Source organism: Eriocheir sinensis, chromosome 26 (genome assembly GCF_024679095.1).
Source record: "Eriocheir sinensis breed Jianghai 21 chromosome 26, ASM2467909v1, whole genome shotgun sequence".
Taxonomy (NCBI): Eukaryota; Metazoa; Arthropoda; class Malacostraca; order Decapoda; family Varunidae; genus Eriocheir; species Eriocheir sinensis.
The window spans coordinates 16,296,578-16,314,445 of NC_066534.1; the positions used below are offsets into that span (position 1 = coordinate 16,296,578).

The window sequence follows — 17,868 nt, forward strand, 5'->3', positions numbered from 1 at the left end:
AGGGAGGAAGCTCAAAGACAAAAAACAATAACAACAACACAAAATAACTCTCTAGACGCTGCTTCAAACAAACGAAAAGAGAACGAAAGGCCAGAAGCGGTAAAAGAGTTGGGAGGGAAAGACGAGAAATAACGATGAGAGAAAAAGAAGAGGGAAAAATTACAACCACAAAAAAAAACAGAAGAAATAAACAATGCGTGTCAGTCGATCAAGATATGGTTCAGCGTTCAGTATCAGCCATCCTCGACTCGTATAGTTCCTGCTGAGAGGGTCATCTGTTGAAAGAAGTGAAGTAATGCAGAATATACAGTCATCGTAGGAATGGACAGAGCAGAATCACTTCCTTTTATCCTTCCATTTCCTTTATCCCTTTTTTATTCCTTCATTTCCTTTACCTCTGATATGAACACCAATTGGAATCATGCGTACTAATTAGCTAACCCCCCCCCATTCAACATACCGCTCTCTCACGCCCATTTCCTTGCCTTCCCCAGCATGAGCGTGGCGGTGGTGGTGGTGGTAGTGGTGGCGGCGGTGGTGGTGGTGCTCCCGGAGGCGTGCGAGGCCTTGGTGACATGTCCTGAGAAGTGTTTTTGCCTCTCCGATACTAAGGTAAGTGTGTGTGTGTGTGTGTGTGTGTGAGACGTGGATGTTTATTTATAGTGCTGCCGTAATGTATATGACTCTTGTTTTGTTTTGTTTTGTTTTATGTCTGAACTTATAGCGCTGGTAGGCTTGCTTGAGGGGCCTGGATGGTAGTCGGCCCCAACCCGTCATAGCGCAGGCAAGTGTTTATAATGGCGCCATGCTGCCCCCCGGTGTACCTCTTGAACGATGTCGCTGAAGTTAGGGTTGAGGGAAGGCCTGGGCAGCATGTGGGTGATTTTAAGTCACTCGGGGATGGTTTGAAAAGTTAGTGTGCTTATCGGTGGGACTCGAACTTCGGTCCATGTGCTCACCGTGTCTGCTCGCTGTCCACTCTGCCACCACCGGGATTGTTGTTGTTTTCTTTCTCTTCCTCCTGTTTTTCTTCTTGTATACTTCTTGTTTTTTTGTTTTCTTTCTTCAGCTGCCTCTTTTTCTTCTTCTTCTTCTTCTTCTTCTTCTTCTTCTTCTTCTTATTATTATTATTATTATTATTATTATTATTATTATTATTATTATTATTATTATTATTATTATTATTATTTCTTTTCTCGTTTTTTTATCTACCTCCATCTCCTCATTATCCTCTACCATCACCACCACCACCTCCTCCTCCTCCTCCTCCTCCTCCTCCTCCTCCTCCTTTCATCACTCTTCCTTTCATTTTTTATTTTCTTCCTCGCTTTCTCTTCAGTTTTTCCCTTCTTTCCCTCACCATCGCCACCACTACCACCATCACCACCACCACCACCACCATCAACATCATCATCACCATCATCACCAAAGGAAAGGAGAAAGGGGGGGGGGGGGGGGAGAAGACTGCAATCGGTGTTGGTGAGGCGAAGGCGGGGGGGGGGGGTAGCGAGGACCCTTGGGAGGTGAGCATCTTAAGGGGGGGAAGGGGGGCGATGGTGATGTATTCCTTGGCTGTGTCCCTTTGTTATTGCATCATTTCACCACCACCACCACTATCACCACCATCACCACCACCACCAAGGTTCTCTGTGGTGTGGTGTGGCGGTGGTAGTGGTGGTGATGGTGGTGGTGGTGGAGGTGGTAGTGGTGGTGACTGTATGGTATCGTTTGGTAGTGTGGTTTCTGGAGGTGTTGGTGGTGGTAGTAGTGGTGGTAGTGGAGGTGGTGGTGGTGATTGTGGTGGTAGCGATTGTGGTTATGTGATTTCTGGAGGTGGTGGTGAGCGGGTCTGAGAGAGTACATCACCATATCGCGAAACTGGTGATAGTGGTGATGATGTGGTGATGAGTGGTGGTGGGTTGTGGTGTGTGACCCGTCCCGTCTGGTAGCTATACACCATGCACCATTATAAGAAAAAAACTAAATGGTGGTGTTAGTGGTGATGGTGTTGATGGTGAGAAAAAGAAAAGACGGAAAAGAAGGAAAATGGAAACTATGGAAGAGATGGGAGAGAAAGACAAGAAAAAAGATGTAAAAGAGAAGGGGGAAAAGAAGGAAAATGGAAACTATGGAAGAGATGGGAGAGAGAGACAAGAAAAAAGATGTAAAAAGAAGGGGGAAAAGAAGGAAAATGGAAACTATGGAAGAGATGGGAGAGAAAGACAAGATAAAAGATGTAAAAGAGAAGGGGGAAAAGAAGGAAAATGGAAACTATGGAAGAGATGGGAGAGAAAGACAAGAAAAAAGATGTAAAAGAGAAGGGGGAAAAGAAGGAAAATGGAAACAATGGAAGAGATGGGAGAGAAAGACAAGAAAAAAGATGTAAAAGAGAAGGGGGAAAAGAAGGAAAATGGAAACTATGGAAGAGATGGGAGAGAAAGACAAGATAAAAAATGATGTAAAAGAGAAGGGGGAAAAGAAGGAAAATGGAAACTATGGAAGAGATGGGAGAGAAAGACAAGGAAAAAGATGTAAAAGAGAAGGGGGAAAAGAAGGAAAATGGAAACAATGGAAGAGATGGGAGAGAAAGAAAAGATAAAAAATGATGTAAAAGAGAAGGGGGAAAAGAAGGAAAATGGAAACTATGGAAGAGATGGGAGAGAGAGACAAGAAAAAAGATGTAAAAGAGAAGGGGGAAAAGAAGGAAAATGGAAACTATGGAAGAGATGGGAGAGAGAGACAAGATAAAAAAAGATGTAAAAAAAAGAAAAGGGAAAAGAAGGAAAAGGAAAGCAGCGAATAGGATGAGAAAGAAAGCAAAGAAAAGAGGATGAGAGAAAGAAGAGAGGGACTAAGAAGAGTAAGCAAAAGAGGGAATAAGAGAGGAAGAAGAAAAGAAGACGTAAAAGGGAAAGGAGGGAAAAACAAAAAAATCGTACGAGAGGAGAAAGAATGAAGAGAAAAAGAAGGAAAAGGAAAGCAGTGAATAGGGTAGGAGTGAAAACTGTAGGAGAGTCTGTACGGGTGGGTGGGTGAGTGGCAAGAAACGGGCGGACGTGAAGGGCTTTAAGAGGGCAGGTAGACGGGAAATGGATGGGAAGGGAAGAGGAAGGGGAAGGGAGTTTAGTATTTCATCACGTGCTGGCAGAGAGAAGGAAAGGGAAGAGGGGAATGGAAGAGGGGAAAGGTGGGGAAGAGGGGTGAGAATAGAGGATCGGTAAGTGGATAGGTAGGTAGGTAAAAGGGAGAGAGAGAGCAACACTTTTCCTGACGTCAAAATAGGAGAGTCACCCCTTCCTCCTCCTCCTCCTCCTACTACTACTACTACTACTACTACTTCTACAGCACTATACGAGTTTTACGGCGCTGTCACCTCCTTCATCTACATACTTCGGAGGAGGAGGAAGAGGAGGAGGAGGAGGAAGAGGAAGATAGCAAAGAGGAGGAAGAGGAGAATCAGAAGTATAGGAAGTAGAAAACAGGATAAATAAAAGAAAACGGGAAGTAGTGAGGAGAGAAAGGGGAAGAAGGAGAACGAAAAGTAGAAGAAGGAAAAGGGAGGAAGAAGAGAAGAAGAGAAGGAAAAGAAAGATAAGAAAGAGAGGGAAAAAGAAGAAGACATTAAAGAGGAAAGGAAGGAAGGAAGGAAGGAAGGAAGGAGAAGTTAGAAAAAATACGAAAAAAGTGAAAATGAATTGAATTGGTGAAAAGGCAACTAATCAATTCTCTCTCTCTCTCTTCATCCTTTTCTTTTTCTTTATCATATTTTCTATTTTCTTTCTATTCTATCTTCTTTTTCTTCTTCGTCTTCTAGTTCCTCCTCCACCCCTCCTCCTCCTCCTCCTCCTCCAACACCTCTTCCTCCTCTCACTCCTGAAGGGAAGAGAGGAGGAAAGGAAGAGAGAGAGAGAAGAGAACAACTGAGAGAGAGGAGATAGAACACACGAAGCGAATAGTAAATGAAAGAGAAGGAGGGGGAGGAGGAAGAGGAGGAGGAGGAGGAGGAGGAGGAGGAGGAGGAGGAGGAGGAGGAGGAGAAGGGGAAGGAAAAGAAAACAAAGGAAAGAAATAAGATGGAGAGAGAGAGAGAGAGAGAGAGAGAGAGAGAGAGAGAGAGAGAGAGAGAGAGAGAGAGAGAGAGAGAGAGAGAGAGAGAGAGAGAGAGAGAGAGAGAGAGAGAGAGAGAGAGAGAGAGAGAGAGAGAGAGTGAGCCGGGTCAGGTGGGCGTTCGTATCAAGCTCTCCATCTGCATACCGGAACACCTAACCTCCCAGGGGGCCGAGGAGGAGGAGGAGGAGGAGGAGGAGGAGGAGGAGGAGGAGGAGGAGGAGGAGGAGGAGGAGGAGGAGAGAAGAGGAGACAAGAGGGGAGAGAGAGAGAGAGAGAGAGAGAGAGAGAGAGAGAGAGAGAGAGAGAGAGAGAGAGAGAGAGAGAGAGAGAGAGAGAGAGAGAGAGAGAGAGAGAGAGAGAGAGAGAGAGAGAGAGAGAGAGAGAGAGAGAGAGAGAGAGAGAGAGAGAGAGAGAGAGAGAGAGAGAGAGAGACGTATTACTTGGCACGTGATTATAAAGAGAATTAAGATACATGAAGAGATTTTGCGAGAGAAAGAAAGAAAGAAAGAAAGAAAGAAAGGGAGAGAGACTATATATAAGATTCTGATAACAGAGAAACACACACACACACACACACACACACACACACACACACACACACACACACACACACACACTCACTCACTCACTCACTCGCCAACTCACAGGATTGAAAGAAGAAGAAAGAAGAAAAAAATGGAAAGAAAGGAAGGAAGGAAGAAAAGCGCTTGACACTAATCGACTGAAAGAAAGAAAGAAAGAGAGAGAAAGAAAGAAAGAAAGAGAGAAAGTGTGAAAAGGTGCCTTGGCGTGAGGTGCGTTAATGAGAAGGGGGAGGGGGAGGAAGGGGGAGAGGGGGGGCGGAAGGGAAGGTGAGGGAATGGAAAGGGAAGGGAAGGCAACGAGGAGAGAGGCAAGTGAAATGAATGAAGGAAGGAAGGGAGGGAAAGAAAAGGAGAGGGTGAAACGGGGGGGGGGGAAGAGGGGAGAGGGGAGTAGGTTAAAGGGGGACCAGAAGGGGAGGTGCGGGAAAGGGAGAGGAAGGGAAGGCAGCCAGGAGAGATGGAGGGAAGGAAGGAAGGAAGGAGGGAGGGAGAGAAAGAAGAGGGGAGGGGGAAGGTTAGGGAAGGGAAAGAGAGAGGAAGGAAAGTCTGCCAGGAGAGATGAAAGAAGGGAAGGAAGGAAGGAAGATAAAGAAAAGGAGACAAATAGAGAGGAAGAAAGGAGGAGGAAGGGAGGGAAAAGAAAGGGGAACATAAGGGAAGGGTGGAAAGGGGAGGTGAAGGAAAGGGAGAGGAAGGGAAGGCTGCGAGGAAAGATGAAAGGAAGTGAAGGAAGGAAGGGAGAGAAAGAAAAGAAGGCAAATATAAAGGGAGGAAGAAATGGAGAAAGGGAGGGAGAGAGAAAGGAAGGAAGTGAGAGAGAGAGAGAGAGAGAGAGAGAGAGAGAGAGAGAGAGAGAGAGAGAGAGAGAGAGAGAGAGAGAGAGAGAGAGAGAGAGAGAGAGAGAGAGAGAGAGAGAGAGAGAGAGAGAGAGAGAGAGAGATAAATTCTATATCTTTGAAGTGTGATAAGAATGTGTGTGTGTGTGTGTGTGTGTGTGTGTGTGTGTGTGTGACCAAAAATAAAACTTCGGAAAAAACGAGACAAAAGGAAAAGACATTGATAAAAAGAAGGAAAAAAACAAGAGAAAATAAACGAGAAGAAAAAAACGAACAAAAAAAAAAACGAAAAATATTACGAGAAAAAATAAACGTATTGGAAAAGAACATAACGTGTGTGTGTGTGTGTGTGTGTGTGTGTGTGTGTGTCTTCTGAACGAACTAAACGACAGAGAGAGAGAGAGAGAGAGAGAGAGAGAGAGAGAGAGAGAGAGAGAGAGAGAGAGAGAGAGAGAGCAGGTGGCTTGCAATACCTCCCACGCCTTCTGAATACTGCTTGTGAAACGCGTGTGGAAAAGAAAGCAAAGGAGAGAGGAAGGGAGAGAAGGCAGGGAGGGAGGGAGGGAGTCAAAGGAACGGAAGGGAACGGCAGCAAGAAGGGAGGGAAGGAAGACAGCAAGGAAGGAGGGAGAGGAGGAAGAAGGGAGAGAGTGAGGGAGGAAGGAAGGCAAAGGAATAGAATGGGATGGAAGGAAAGAGGGAAGTCAGTAAGGCAGGAAAGAGGGAGGGAAGGAGGAGGGAGGGGATAGAAGGGAGGGAGGGAAGGAAGGAAGAAGGGAGGGGATAGAAGAAAGGGAGGAAGAGGACTGAATGTAGGTAGAGAGAAAAGGAAGTATGGAAGAATGGAGGGAAGAATGGAAGAAAGGAGAGATGGAGGTAAAGGGAAGAGGGAAGGAGGGAGGGAGAGGTGATAGAAAGGACCACAAAGGAGGGTGAAGAAAGAAGAGGGAAGAAAGAAGAAAGAAGGAGAAAGGAGAATAATGATGAGCACGTGGACAAGGAAGAAGAAGAAGAAGAAAAAGAAGAACAAGAAGAACAAGAACAAGGAATAGAAGAAAAAGAGAAAGAAAAAGAAAGTTAAAAAGAAGAAAAAAGATGAGAAGGAAAAGAAGGAAAAGAAGCAGAAAAAAGAAAGAAAACAAAACAAAAAAGAAGCAATCAACGAAAAAAAATAATGAACAAACGAACGAACGAACGAAATAACGAAGGAAAACAACCAAAAACAAAAAAACAAAAAAGGAAGTAAGGAAGAACGAGAGAGAGAGAGAGAGAGAGAGAGAGAGAGAGAGAGAGAGAGAGAGAGAGAGAGAGAGAGAGAGAGAGAGAGGCCTTCCAACATTTACTAGAGGCGTTAAACTTGGCCAGACTCACGTACAACTGACCCTTACACGCCGACGATAGCGCTGAAGGAGGAGGAGGAGGAGGAGAAGGAGGAAGAGGAGGAGGAGGAGGAGGGGGAGGAGGAGGAGGAAGTGTACCTCTACCTCACACCTCACGCCCGGCTAGTCCTCCCTTCCCTTCCTCTCCCATTTTCTGTCCTTTTCTGTCCCTTTTCTATCCCTTTCCATCTCTTCCTGTCCCTTTCTGTCTCTTCCATTTCCTTCCTCGCCTTTTTCTATCCCTTTCCTGCTTTTTCTATTCCATCCTGTCCATTTTCTATTCCTCTTTGTCCCTTTCTTTCAATTTATGTCCCTGTCTATCCCTTCCTGTCCCTTTCTAGCGTTTCCTGTCCATTCCTATCCTTTTCTGTACTTTTCTATCCCTTCCTGTCCCGTTTTATCCTATCCTGTCCATTTCTACCCCTATCTAACCTTCCCTGTCCCTTACTCTCCCCTCCTGTCCCTTTCTATCCCTTCCTGTCCCTTCCTATCCTTTCCTGTCCCTTCCTATCCTTTCCTGTCCCTATCTATCCCTTCCTGTCCCTTCCTATCCTTTCCTGTCCCTATCTATCCCTTCCTGTCCCTTTCTATCCCTTCCTGTCCCTTCCTATCCTTTCCTGTCCATTTCTATCACTTTCTGTCCCTTCCTATCCCTTCCTGTCCCTTTCTATCACTTTCTGTTCCTTCCTATCCCTTCCTGTCCCTTTCTCTCCCTTTCTGTCACTTTCTCTCCCTTCTATTTCCTTCTTTCACCGCCTTCCTTCACACATGCCATTTATAGATACGATTCCTTCTCTTACTTCGTCTATACTTCTCTCTCTTCTCTTCTGTCCCTCCTTCTTCCTCTTACCCCTTCCTTCCTTGCCCTTTCCTATGGTCAGACATAAATATCAAGTCCGTTAGGGTGGGGCTCGTCTCTCTACAGCGTTGTCACATCACCCCCAATACATCACTCTCTCATATGTCAGCTAATTGAACCTCCTGAAACTGTGTATTAAGGATTCTGTATACATTGAATAAGTCTGTGTATAGCTATGAATGTGTCGTTTTTTTAAGGATAATAGCAATGAAGTGTATAGATTCCATAACACGTGGCATAGTTGCTTTCCGCAGTTGCCAGCGTTCAAGGACATCACGTCACTTCATCTCTCACCTCCACGCGCGATGACATACTCCGACTCCATTCCTTCCTAGTCGTCCCTTTCCTGTAATTCTCTTTCCTGTTCTTTTCTTTCCATTCCTTTACTTTTCATGTTCACTCTCATTTCCAACCCATCTCGTCGGTCCCTGTACTACCTCCTGCCCCTTAGAACTCCCTAGCTAAATGCCTCCCCCTCAGAATGCATCAGTTTCCCCTCGTCCTGCCTGATCCCCTTCCTGTCCTTCTTGTGTCTCGTGCCCCGGTTTGTCTGTCTGTCTCTACCTGCCCAGCCTCCTCCCCTAGCCATTCAGTTTGTCTGTTCTTGTTCTCGTTCCGCTTCAGTTCTCCTAAACCGGCCCTCAGCTCTTTATAAACCACCCATAACCTACCCTAACCTGCCCCGGCCTGCTCCTCCTCCTCCTCCTCTTCCTCATCCTTCTCTCTCCTATTCCTCTTTCTCCTTTTTCTTCCGCGTTTCTTTTTTTCCGCTTGTTTCTTGTTCTTCTTGTTCTTCTTCTTCTTCTCTTCCTCCTCCTCCTCCTCCTCCTCCTCCGTTATTGTCTGTCTATCGTCAGTGTTGCCAAGCCCAGGGGACGAGAGAGAGAGAGAGAGAGAGAGAGAGAGAGAGACCATCAAACACTTACGAGCAATGAACACCCGCCTAGGACAGCTGTGTGTGTGTGTGTGCGTGTGTGTGTGTGTGTGAAGACAAAAGTATAGAAGTTTAGGCAAGGAGGGCACGCAACGTCATTCTCTCTCTCTCTCTCTCTCTCTTCTTCCTGACGAGGATCACAACGCTCTCGACAGCCTCTCTCTCCCTCGGGCCTCTCCCTCTCTTTCTCTCTCTCTCTCTCTCCCCTATCAGGCCATTTTCCTCTCTCTCTCTCTCTCTCTCTCTCTCTCTCTCTCTCTCTCTCTCTGTCTCTCTCTCTCTCTCTCCTTTCTCCTTCTTCTTTTCTCCCTTTTCTCTTTTCTCCCTTTCCTTCCCTTTCTCTCTCTCACTCTCCTCAGTCATTTCCTCCCTTTTCCTCCCTCTCCCTTTTCTATATCATCCTCTTCCTCATCTCTCTTCCCCCCTTCTCTCTTTCCTTCCCTCCCTCACTCCTCTCTTTCCTCCCTTCTCTATCTCTTACCCCACGCTTCCTACCTTATCTCTCTCTCCCTCCCTCCCTTCTCTCTATTCCCTTCTCCCTGGCTATATTTCCCTACCTCCATCTTCCCTCCCTTCCTCCCCCTTCGTCCCTAGAGGTATAATATTTATCTTTTTTTTCCTCTCTTCCTTTACTTCCCTTTTTCTTTTCCTTTCCTTCTTACATTTTTTTTTACAGTTCCTTTTTTTCAGTTTTCATTTTTTCGTTTTCTTCTTTCTTATTTACTTCATTCTCCTTCCTTCACTTCCTTCTCTTCCTTCTTCATTCCTTTACTTACCTTCCTTCCTCCCTTCTTTAGCCTTTTCTTTCCATTCCCTTCCTTCGTTCTTGCTTTTCATTCACTTCATTTTCTTCCTCCCTCTTTCCTTTTAATTCCTTCGATCCTTCCTTCTTTCGTTCCCTCCTTCCCTTTCCTTTCATATCTTCCTTCCTTTCTTTTCCTTCCCTTCCTCGTTTCCTTTTCATTTCTTTCCCTCTCCCTTTCATTTCCTTCCCCCTTTCTCCCTTCCTTCTTTCTCCTTTCCTTTATCTCCTCCTCCCTTCCACTTCCCGCTTTTCCTCTCCCCTTCCTTCCCCTTTTCCTCCCTTGCTCCCTTCCCACGGTCTTTCAAAACCCATCACTCCCCGATCAAGACAAGCTCGGATTCTACTCTTCTGATGTTCCTATGTTATCTCCTCTTTTTAATCCTTCATTCTCCTTTCCTTTATCTCCACTTCCCTTTCACTCCCTCCCTTTCCTCTCCCCTTCCTTCTCCCTTCCTCCCTTCCCCCTTTCCCCCCTTCCTTCCTTCACATGGTCTCTCAAAACCCATCACTCCCTCAGCAATACAGATTCGGATTCCTCTGAGCTGATGTTCTTATGTTATCTCCTCTTCTTAATCCTTCATTCTCCTTTCCTTTATCTCCTCCTCCCTTTCACTCCCTCCCTTCCTTTTCCCTTCCTCCCTTCCCCCTTTCCTTCTACCTTTCACGGCAGAACAAGGACAGACACGGACAGTTCTTGATCATTGTTATTGTTGTTCCTATTATTATTATTATTATTTTTTTTTTCGGAGAGTGGGTGTCACGGGGTTACCAAAATACGTGAGTGTCAAAATTTTAGGTGTCTCGTTAGTCACAGGTGGAAGGACATGACGGTTAGTGCCCCATAAACCAACGTACACACACACACACACACACACACACACACACACACATACTGGTTAGACTTTGGTGTGTTGAACTTAAAAAACGATAAACACTCTCTCTCTCTCTCTCTCTCACGTCGTTTTCTTCCAAGAGTGTTTTTTTATTTTTTTTGTCACTATTTTCTCTCACCCTCCCTCCTCCTCCTCCTCCTCTTCCTCCTCCTCCTCCTCCTCCTCCTCCTCCTCCTCCTGCCTTAGTATTAATTCCTCCATTAGTATTCCTTCAACTTCAAACTACGATATTGATTACAGAGAATTTTTTGACCCGCAGTGGTGGTGGTGGTGGTGGTGGTGGTGATGGTGGTGGTGGTGGTGGTGATGGTGGTGGTGATGGTGGTAGTATCATTTTTATTCTTCTACTTTCATCACCATCACCACCACCACCACCACCATCATCACCACCACCATCATCACCACCACCACCACCATCATCACCACCACCACCACCATCACCACCACCCTCACCACCACCATAATTTTTCTCTCCCTCTTCCTCCCCTTTGCTCCTTCCTCTTTTTTTTTATATATATATCCCGTGGAGAGAGAGAGAGAGAGAGAGAGAGAGAGAGAGAGAGAGAGAGAGAGAGAGAGAGAGAGAGAGAGAGAGAGAGAGAGAGCTGCCCTTTTCCTTTGTTTATGTGAGAGAGAGAGAGAAGAGGAGGAGGAGGAGGAAGAGGAGGAAGAGGGGGAGGAGGAGGTTGTCTTCCCACCCTGTCACTTCCACTTATGATTCATGTGTGTAAGTGCGTGTGTAAATAGGCAGAGGGCAAACAAACGTACACACACACACACACACACACACACACACACACACACAACAGAGCTTAGTATAATTTTTTTTTCAATTATTGTGTAACTTTTTGCAACAATTGAAGTCTTGTATTTTTTTCTATGCATTGTACACATAAACATACATACATACATACATACGTACATACATATATACATACATACATACATACAGGCATACATACATACATATATACAGACAGACAGACATTCATTCATTTACTCTCTCTCTCTCTCTCTCTCTCTCTCTCAAGTAACGTGAAAGAGAGAGAGAGAGAGAGAGAGAGAGAGAGAGAGAGAGAGAGAGAGAGAGAGAGAGAGAGAGAGAGAGAGAGAGAGAGAGAGAGAGAGAGAGAAGGGGCCAATGAAGAGAGGAGAAAGAAACAAAAGGGGCGTGGGAGGTGGAAGCGGAGGGAAGAAAGGAGGAGGAAGAGGAGGAGGAGGAGGAGGAGGAGGAGGTATTGGAGGGAGTGACGGTAATGAGACGTGACAGGTAAGGACAGGTCGGGAGTGGGAGTGAATGGAAGAGGAAGGTGGTGGTGGTGGTGGTGGTGGATAGAGATGGGAGAGAGAGAGAGAGAGGAGAGATTCGGTATACATTACATCAATATTCCATACACGATAGGAACTGATACAAGGGACGCCGGGGGAGCTTCTTCACCCTTAACTGGTGGAAGGAATGCCGAGGAAGCTGTGTAGAAAGTGTTCCGCCAAAGGTTCTGTGTCCATACCCATAAACGTATCGATCTCCCATGACGAGTAATTTCCAAGGCCACAGAAAAGATTACCCGGGTTGTCTAGGGTGATTTTTCCGCTCCAGGTACAGAAGTCGTGTAAGATTATCACTGGGATCACAACACAGTCCATTAAAAGCCCAAATCCATATTCTTAAACGTATCGATCTCCCATGACGAGTAATTTCCAAGGCCACAGAGAAGATTAACGGGGTTGTATGACGAGTAATTTCCAAAGCCACAGAGGAGATTAACGGGGTTGTCTAGGGTGATTTTTCCGCTCCAGGTGCAGAAGTCGTGTAAGATTATCACTGGGATCACAACACAGTCCATGAAAAGCCCAAAAACTTCTACGAGAGTCTTTTAAAACAGGGTAACTGAGGCTCAGATACGTTTAACTCTTCTAAGCCCCTCTAAGCGAGAAAAATGAGAAAAAAATCATCACTCACGCAAACCATTTCATAATATATCAACGCATTTGTGATCAGTTTATGCATCGTCTATTTTGGGGGGTTTATATCAGCGGGAAAAATTTGGCCCGTCGCTGGTACACGGTAGAGCCGCAGATTTGGCCCGTCGCTGGTACACGGTAGAGTCTCAAATTTGGCCCGTCGCTGGTACACGGTAGAGTCACAAATTTGGCCCGTCGCTGGTACACGGTAGAGCCACAAATTTGGTCCGTCGCTGCTACCGGGTTAAGGGTTCGAGCGATAGTAATAAAAGGCGCCAGATACTGAAAAGTGTTGGGATGAGCAGGACCTCTGGGTTGTGGGGCGAGCGAGCATGCTAGTCACTGCAATACGGAGCTCCTAGTGAGTGCGTGTGTGTGTGTGTGTGTGTGTGTGTTTTGTTCATTGTAAACTATATTTCAAGTCTGTTACATATCCTCTTATTTACCGCCAGAGAGAGAGAGAGAGAGAGAGAGAGAGAGAGAGAGAGAGAGAGAGAGAGAGAGAGTTATTACTATGGGAGGAAAACGACCCACGGACGGGAGTAATATGGGACGACACAGGTTGATTTATGAAGGAAGGTGAAGGACATGGCGGCGGTGGTGGTGGTGGTGGTGGTGGTGGAGAGATGAGAGCCACGTGGTTATAAAAAAATGAAGGGTGGAGATAAATGTGGTTGAGGACGAAAAATGTGTGGAGTATAGGAGTGGAAGAAGAGGGAGAGAGTGGAATGGAAGGTGGAGAGTGCCATGTGGAGGAGAGGAAGGAAGGAATGAAGTGGATGTGGAGGAGAAGGAGGAGGAGGCTAAATGGGAAGAAGGAAAGTAGAAAGGAAAGAAGGAATGGAAGGAAGAAAGGAAGACAGCAAGGAAGAAAGGAAGCAGCGAAGGAAGGAGAGAAGATAGGAAGGAAGGAAGAGAAACAGACGAAGAAAGAAAGGAAGAAAGGAAGAAAGCAAGGAAGAAAGGGGGCAGCGAAGGAAAGGAGAGAAGATACGAAGGAAGGAAGAGAAACAGACGAAGAAAGAAAGGAAGAAAGGAAGACAGCAAGGAAGAAAGGAAGCAGCGAAGGAAAGGAGAGAAACAGACGAAGAAAGAAAGGAAAGTAGGAAGAGAGGAAGAGAAAGTGGAGATAGAAGGAAGGAAGAAAGGAAAGGAGGAGACGAAGAAGGAAAGAAGAGAGAGAAAGGAATAGACAGAAGAGAAACAATAAACGAATGAAGGAATGAAGTATAAAATGGCAAGAGAGAGAGAGAGAGAGAGAGAGAGAGAGAGAGAGAGAGAGAGAGAGAGAGGTGGAGTGGAGCAGTCATAACACACTCGGCTCCGTAATACTCGTGGCTTCATTACCTGACCCTTCAGCCTCGAGTATGGCAATATTGGCTCTCTCTCTCTCTCTCTATCTATCTATCTATCTATTTATCTATCTATCTTTTAAGAACATAAGGACATTAAGAGTCTGCAAGAGGCCGGCACTCCTATGCAAGGCAGCTCCTGTGTGTGTGTGTGTGTGTGTGTGTGTGTGTGTGTATTTATATATGTGTGTGTGTGTGTGTGTATTTATATATGTGTGTGTGTGTGTGTGTGTGTGGGTGTGGGTGTATTTCTGTGTGTGTGTGTGTGTGTGTGTGTGTGTGTGTGTGTGTGTGTGTGTGTGTGTGTGTGTGTGTGTGTGTGTGTGTGTGTGTGTGTGTGTGTGTGTGTGTGTGTGTGTGTGTGTGTGTGTTGCTTGTTTCCGCCAAAGAGTTCTGGAAACTTAACATTGACAGTAGTGAAAGAAGGTTCTGGCTCACCAGAAGTGGCTGCCTCCACCATCTCTAAGTGGTGTAACGCCACTCCTTCCGTCATTTTCTAAATCATCGAACATAAACATTCCAAATGTTCAGCAAACTCTTCAAAAAGAGCATCCGACGTGCCGCGCTGACCTGGGAGAGTTTCTCGGCCAGCTGACGCGAGGTGGCCGCCTCGACTCTTTCTTCCTGCACGTACACGAAGAAAAAGTCGCCCTCCTGCAAGCCAATCAGCCAATCCCGTACCTTGCTACGGAATGGCTTTTTGAAGGAGAGCCACGGGGCACACACACGCAGGTTAAGGCTGATATTGATGATACTGATGAACAAAATGATGATATCGACGAACTGGAAGACAAATACCAAGAATGGAAGGCTTATCTCGAGGAGGTATTCTCCGCTGAAGATAAAGATGAAATTGACAAAGTGCAAGACAACAATGAAGACAACTACAAAGAATGGAAGGCTTATCTCAAAGAGGTATTCTCCGTTGAAGATGTTGACGATCAAACTGTAGACGAGGTGACCCCCGAGTTGCGGGAAGCCTCTGGTAATGATGCTGTAGACGAGGTGACCCCCGAGTTGCGGGAAGCCTCTGGTAATGATGCTGCAGACGAGGCGACCTCCGAGTTGCGGGAAGCCTCTGGTAATGATGCTGCAGACGAGGCGACCTCCGAGTTGCGGGAAGCCTCTGGTAATGATGCTGTACACGAGGTGACCCAAGAGTTGCGGGAAGCCTCTGGTAATGATGCTGTACACGAGGTGACCCCCGAGTTGCGGGAAGCCTCTGGTAATGATGCTGTACACGAGGTGACCCAAGAGTTGCGGGAAGCCTCTGGTAATGATGCTGTACACGAGGTGACCCAAGAGTTGCGGGAAGCCTCTGGTAATGATGCTGTACGAGGTGACCCAAGAGTTGCCCGAAGCCCCTGGTAATGATGCTGTACACGAGGTGACCCAAGAGTTGCGGGAAGCCCCTGGTAATGATGCTGTACACGAGGTGACCCAAGAGTTGCGGGAAGCCTCTGGTAATGATGCTGTACACGAGGTGACCCAAGAGTTGCCGGAAGCCTCTGGTAATGATGCTGTACACGAGGTGACCCAAGAGTTGCCGGAAGCCTCTGGTAATGATGCTGTACACGAGGTGACCCAAGAGTTGCCGGAAGCCTCTGGTAATGATGCTGTACACGAGGTGACCCAAGAGTTGCCGGAAGCCTCTGGTAATGATGCTGTACACGAGGTGACCCAAGAGTTGCGGGAAGCCTCTGGTAATGATGCTGTACACGAGGTGACCCCCGAGTTGCGGGAAGCCTCTGGTAATGATGCTGTACACGAGGTGACCCAAGAGTTGCGGGAAGCCTCTGGTAATGATGCTGTACACGAGGTGACCCAAGAGTTGCGGGAAGCCTCTGGTAATGATGCTGTAGACGAGGTGACCCCCGAGTTGCGGGAAGCCTCTGGTAATGATGCTGTACACGAGGTGACCCAAGAGTTGCGGGAAGCCCCTGGTAATGATGCTGTACACGAGGTGACCCAAGAGTTGCGGGAAGCCTCTGGTAATGATGCTGTACACGAGGTGACCCAAGAGTTGCGGGAAGCCCCTGGTAATGATGCTGTACACGAGGTGACCCCCGAGTTGCGGGAAGCCTCTGGTAATGATGCTGTACACGAGGTGACCCAAGAGTTGCGGGAAGCCCCTGGTAATGATGCTGTACACGAGGTGACCCAAGAGTTGCGGGAAGCCCCTGGTAATGATGCTGTACACGAGGTGACCCAAGAGTTGCGGGAAGCCCCTGGTAATGATGCTGTACACGAGGTGACCCCCGAGTTGCGGGAAGCCTCTGATGAAGGAAATGAAGCAGCAGACGAGACGACGTCCGAGGAGGGAAAAGTCGCTCAGAACGGTACAGTGGCCGCAGACAAGAACGCCCCCCATAACGGCGAGGCCTCTGCACCGGTGACAGTCTCTGCCACGCCCTCCACTGTTGCCTACGCTTACCGCAGCCTTATTGTGCCTCATAGATTCATGAATCGCCTCGCAGGCCCCGAGGACCGCCACCTCGAGGATCTGCGGCGGAGCTATGGGGTCAAAATCGTGCGGATTAAGCGAACCCTGCACGTGAAGGGCCACAAAGACGCAGTGCTGCAGTGCCACCACTCCATGCGCGCCAAGATCGCTGAGTGGCGGGGGGACGAGGCCGCTGACGCTCATTAAGCGACTTAGACACCTGAGACGGCCGAGTAACACTGCTCGTGACCTGAAGCTGCAGACGAGGCGACCTCCGAGTTGCGGGAAGCCTCTGGTGAAGGAAAAGGTGCTGGCGACGAGGCGACCTCCGAGTTGCGGGAAGCCTCTGATGAAGGAAAAGGTGCTGGCGACGAGGCGACCTCCGAGTTGCGGGAAGCCTCTGGTGAAGGAAAAGGTGCTGGCGACGAGGCGACCTCCGAGTTGCGGGAAGCCTCTGGTGAAGGAAAAGGTGCTGGCGACGAGGCGACCTCCGAGTTGCGGGAAGCCTCTGTTGGCACCAAAGGTTACTATCACATATCTTATCTTTTCGTTTCTTACTGTTGAGACATTATCCCTTCTTCTAACTCCCTTTGTCTCCATTCTCCTCTCTCTCCATTCCACCTTTCACGTTTTACCTTCTCTTTGTTTTTCCTTCCTTCTACGTTCTCTTCCTCTTCCCTTCAATCCACATGGTTCCTCCACCTCACCTGTTTTTCCCTCCACTTTTAGCTCCACCTACCTCTCCCCTTATAAAGTGCCGCTATAGTTCTCTACTTTCCTCTCTTCCTCTTATTTTTTTCCCTTTTCTCACCTTTCTCTTCCCTTTGCTTCCCTCTACCATTCCTTCCTTTCCTTCCCTTTTCTGTCTTCACCTTACCTTGTTTCTGCCTCCCTCTACACTTCATTTTCTTCCTTCCACTTCTTCCTTCCCTTTATCTTATCTCTGCTTCCCTCTCTCTCTTTGTCTCTTCCTCCCTCATCGTTCTTCATTTTTTTCTACTGTTATCTCAATTATCTTCTTGTTATCTTCAGTACTTATCTCATTCAGCGCTGTATTATCTCCGGCAAGTTGGATATCTGTTAAATATAATACATTTCTCTTATCTCCTGCTGTTTCACCGGGTATCGAGTTCAGCAATGTGTTATCTCCGGCAGTTTTGTCTTCTTATATCAGTAGGTTATCTTCTTATCTCTTCCTCTTATATGCCTTTGTATCGTCTGGAGTCAAGCGCTTTACAGGTCTGCCTTTGTGTTATCTCCATCTAGTGTTGCTAATAAGTTCATAACATGTTCAGAAGGCAGTGAGGTCAATATATTAGTTTTCTTTACTAAACCTCCGTCAGGCTTCTAAAAGGTTCTAATAATCTACCATCCTGGCGTTCATCCTTCCTTCTATTCTTCCACTTGTCCCTCTCCTTAATTTGCTTCCACATCCTCCACTCTCCATCTCATGTGCACAGTAAGAGTCTCCACTACCACCACCGCCACCAACAGCATCCCTTCCATCCTATACTTACAAGTGGGAAATGGAGATATGTGTGTATGTAGCCGTGTTAAGCAGTAAACAGATAGACAGATTGACGGAGAGGAGAGCGAAGGAGTGCATTCATGTATTCGGTAAGAGACTCCGCTACCATTCCCTACCAGCATCCTTCCTCTTATCCTATATCTACATGACGGGAGATGAAGATGCTGTGTGTGAATGGCGCCG

At 46.9% G+C, this 17,868-nt stretch overlaps 2 protein-coding genes and 1 long non-coding RNA gene across 7 annotated transcripts in view; 2 read left to right on the top strand and 1 right to left on the bottom strand.

Moving 5' to 3' along the window:
• Positions 1-17,868, top strand: part of LOC127003828 (leucine-rich repeat-containing protein 70-like) — a 95,039-nt gene that overhangs the window by 69,135 nt on the left and 8,036 nt on the right. The window contains exon 3 of the mRNA XM_050870899.1: positions 495-612. Coding sequence (XP_050726856.1) covers positions 496-612 — 117 coding nt within the window. The 5' untranslated portion in view covers position 495. The remainder of the gene's footprint in view (positions 1-494; positions 613-17,868) is intronic.
• LOC127003829 (uncharacterized) lies at positions 14,216-16,361 on the bottom strand. Of its 2 annotated transcripts, none has more exons than XM_050870901.1 (2): positions 15,989-16,361; positions 14,216-14,886 (listed from the first exon to the last, which is right to left on the bottom strand). In XM_050870901.1, the coding sequence occupies exons 1-2, from the start codon at positions 16,359-16,361 to the stop codon at positions 14,216-14,218; spliced, it is 1,044 nt and encodes a 347-aa protein (XP_050726858.1). The 2 variants fall into 2 exon arrangements, with proteins under 2 accessions (XP_050726858.1, XP_050726857.1); XM_050870900.1 differs by having other exon boundaries at positions 14,216-14,982.
• LOC127003831 (uncharacterized) lies at positions 14,574-16,648 on the top strand. Of its 4 annotated transcripts, none has more exons than XR_007757429.1 (6): positions 14,574-14,719; positions 14,912-15,007; positions 15,102-15,197; positions 15,390-15,437; positions 15,966-16,464; positions 16,519-16,648. It is a non-coding gene; the product is annotated as an uncharacterized LOC127003831 (long non-coding RNA). The 4 variants fall into 4 exon arrangements; XR_007757427.1 differs by lacking the exon at positions 15,390-15,437 and adding an exon at positions 15,582-15,725 and having other exon boundaries at positions 15,102-15,149; XR_007757430.1 differs by lacking the exons at positions 14,912-15,007; positions 15,390-15,437 and adding exons at positions 15,582-15,629; positions 15,678-15,773 and having other exon boundaries at positions 14,596-14,719; positions 15,102-15,149; positions 15,822-16,464.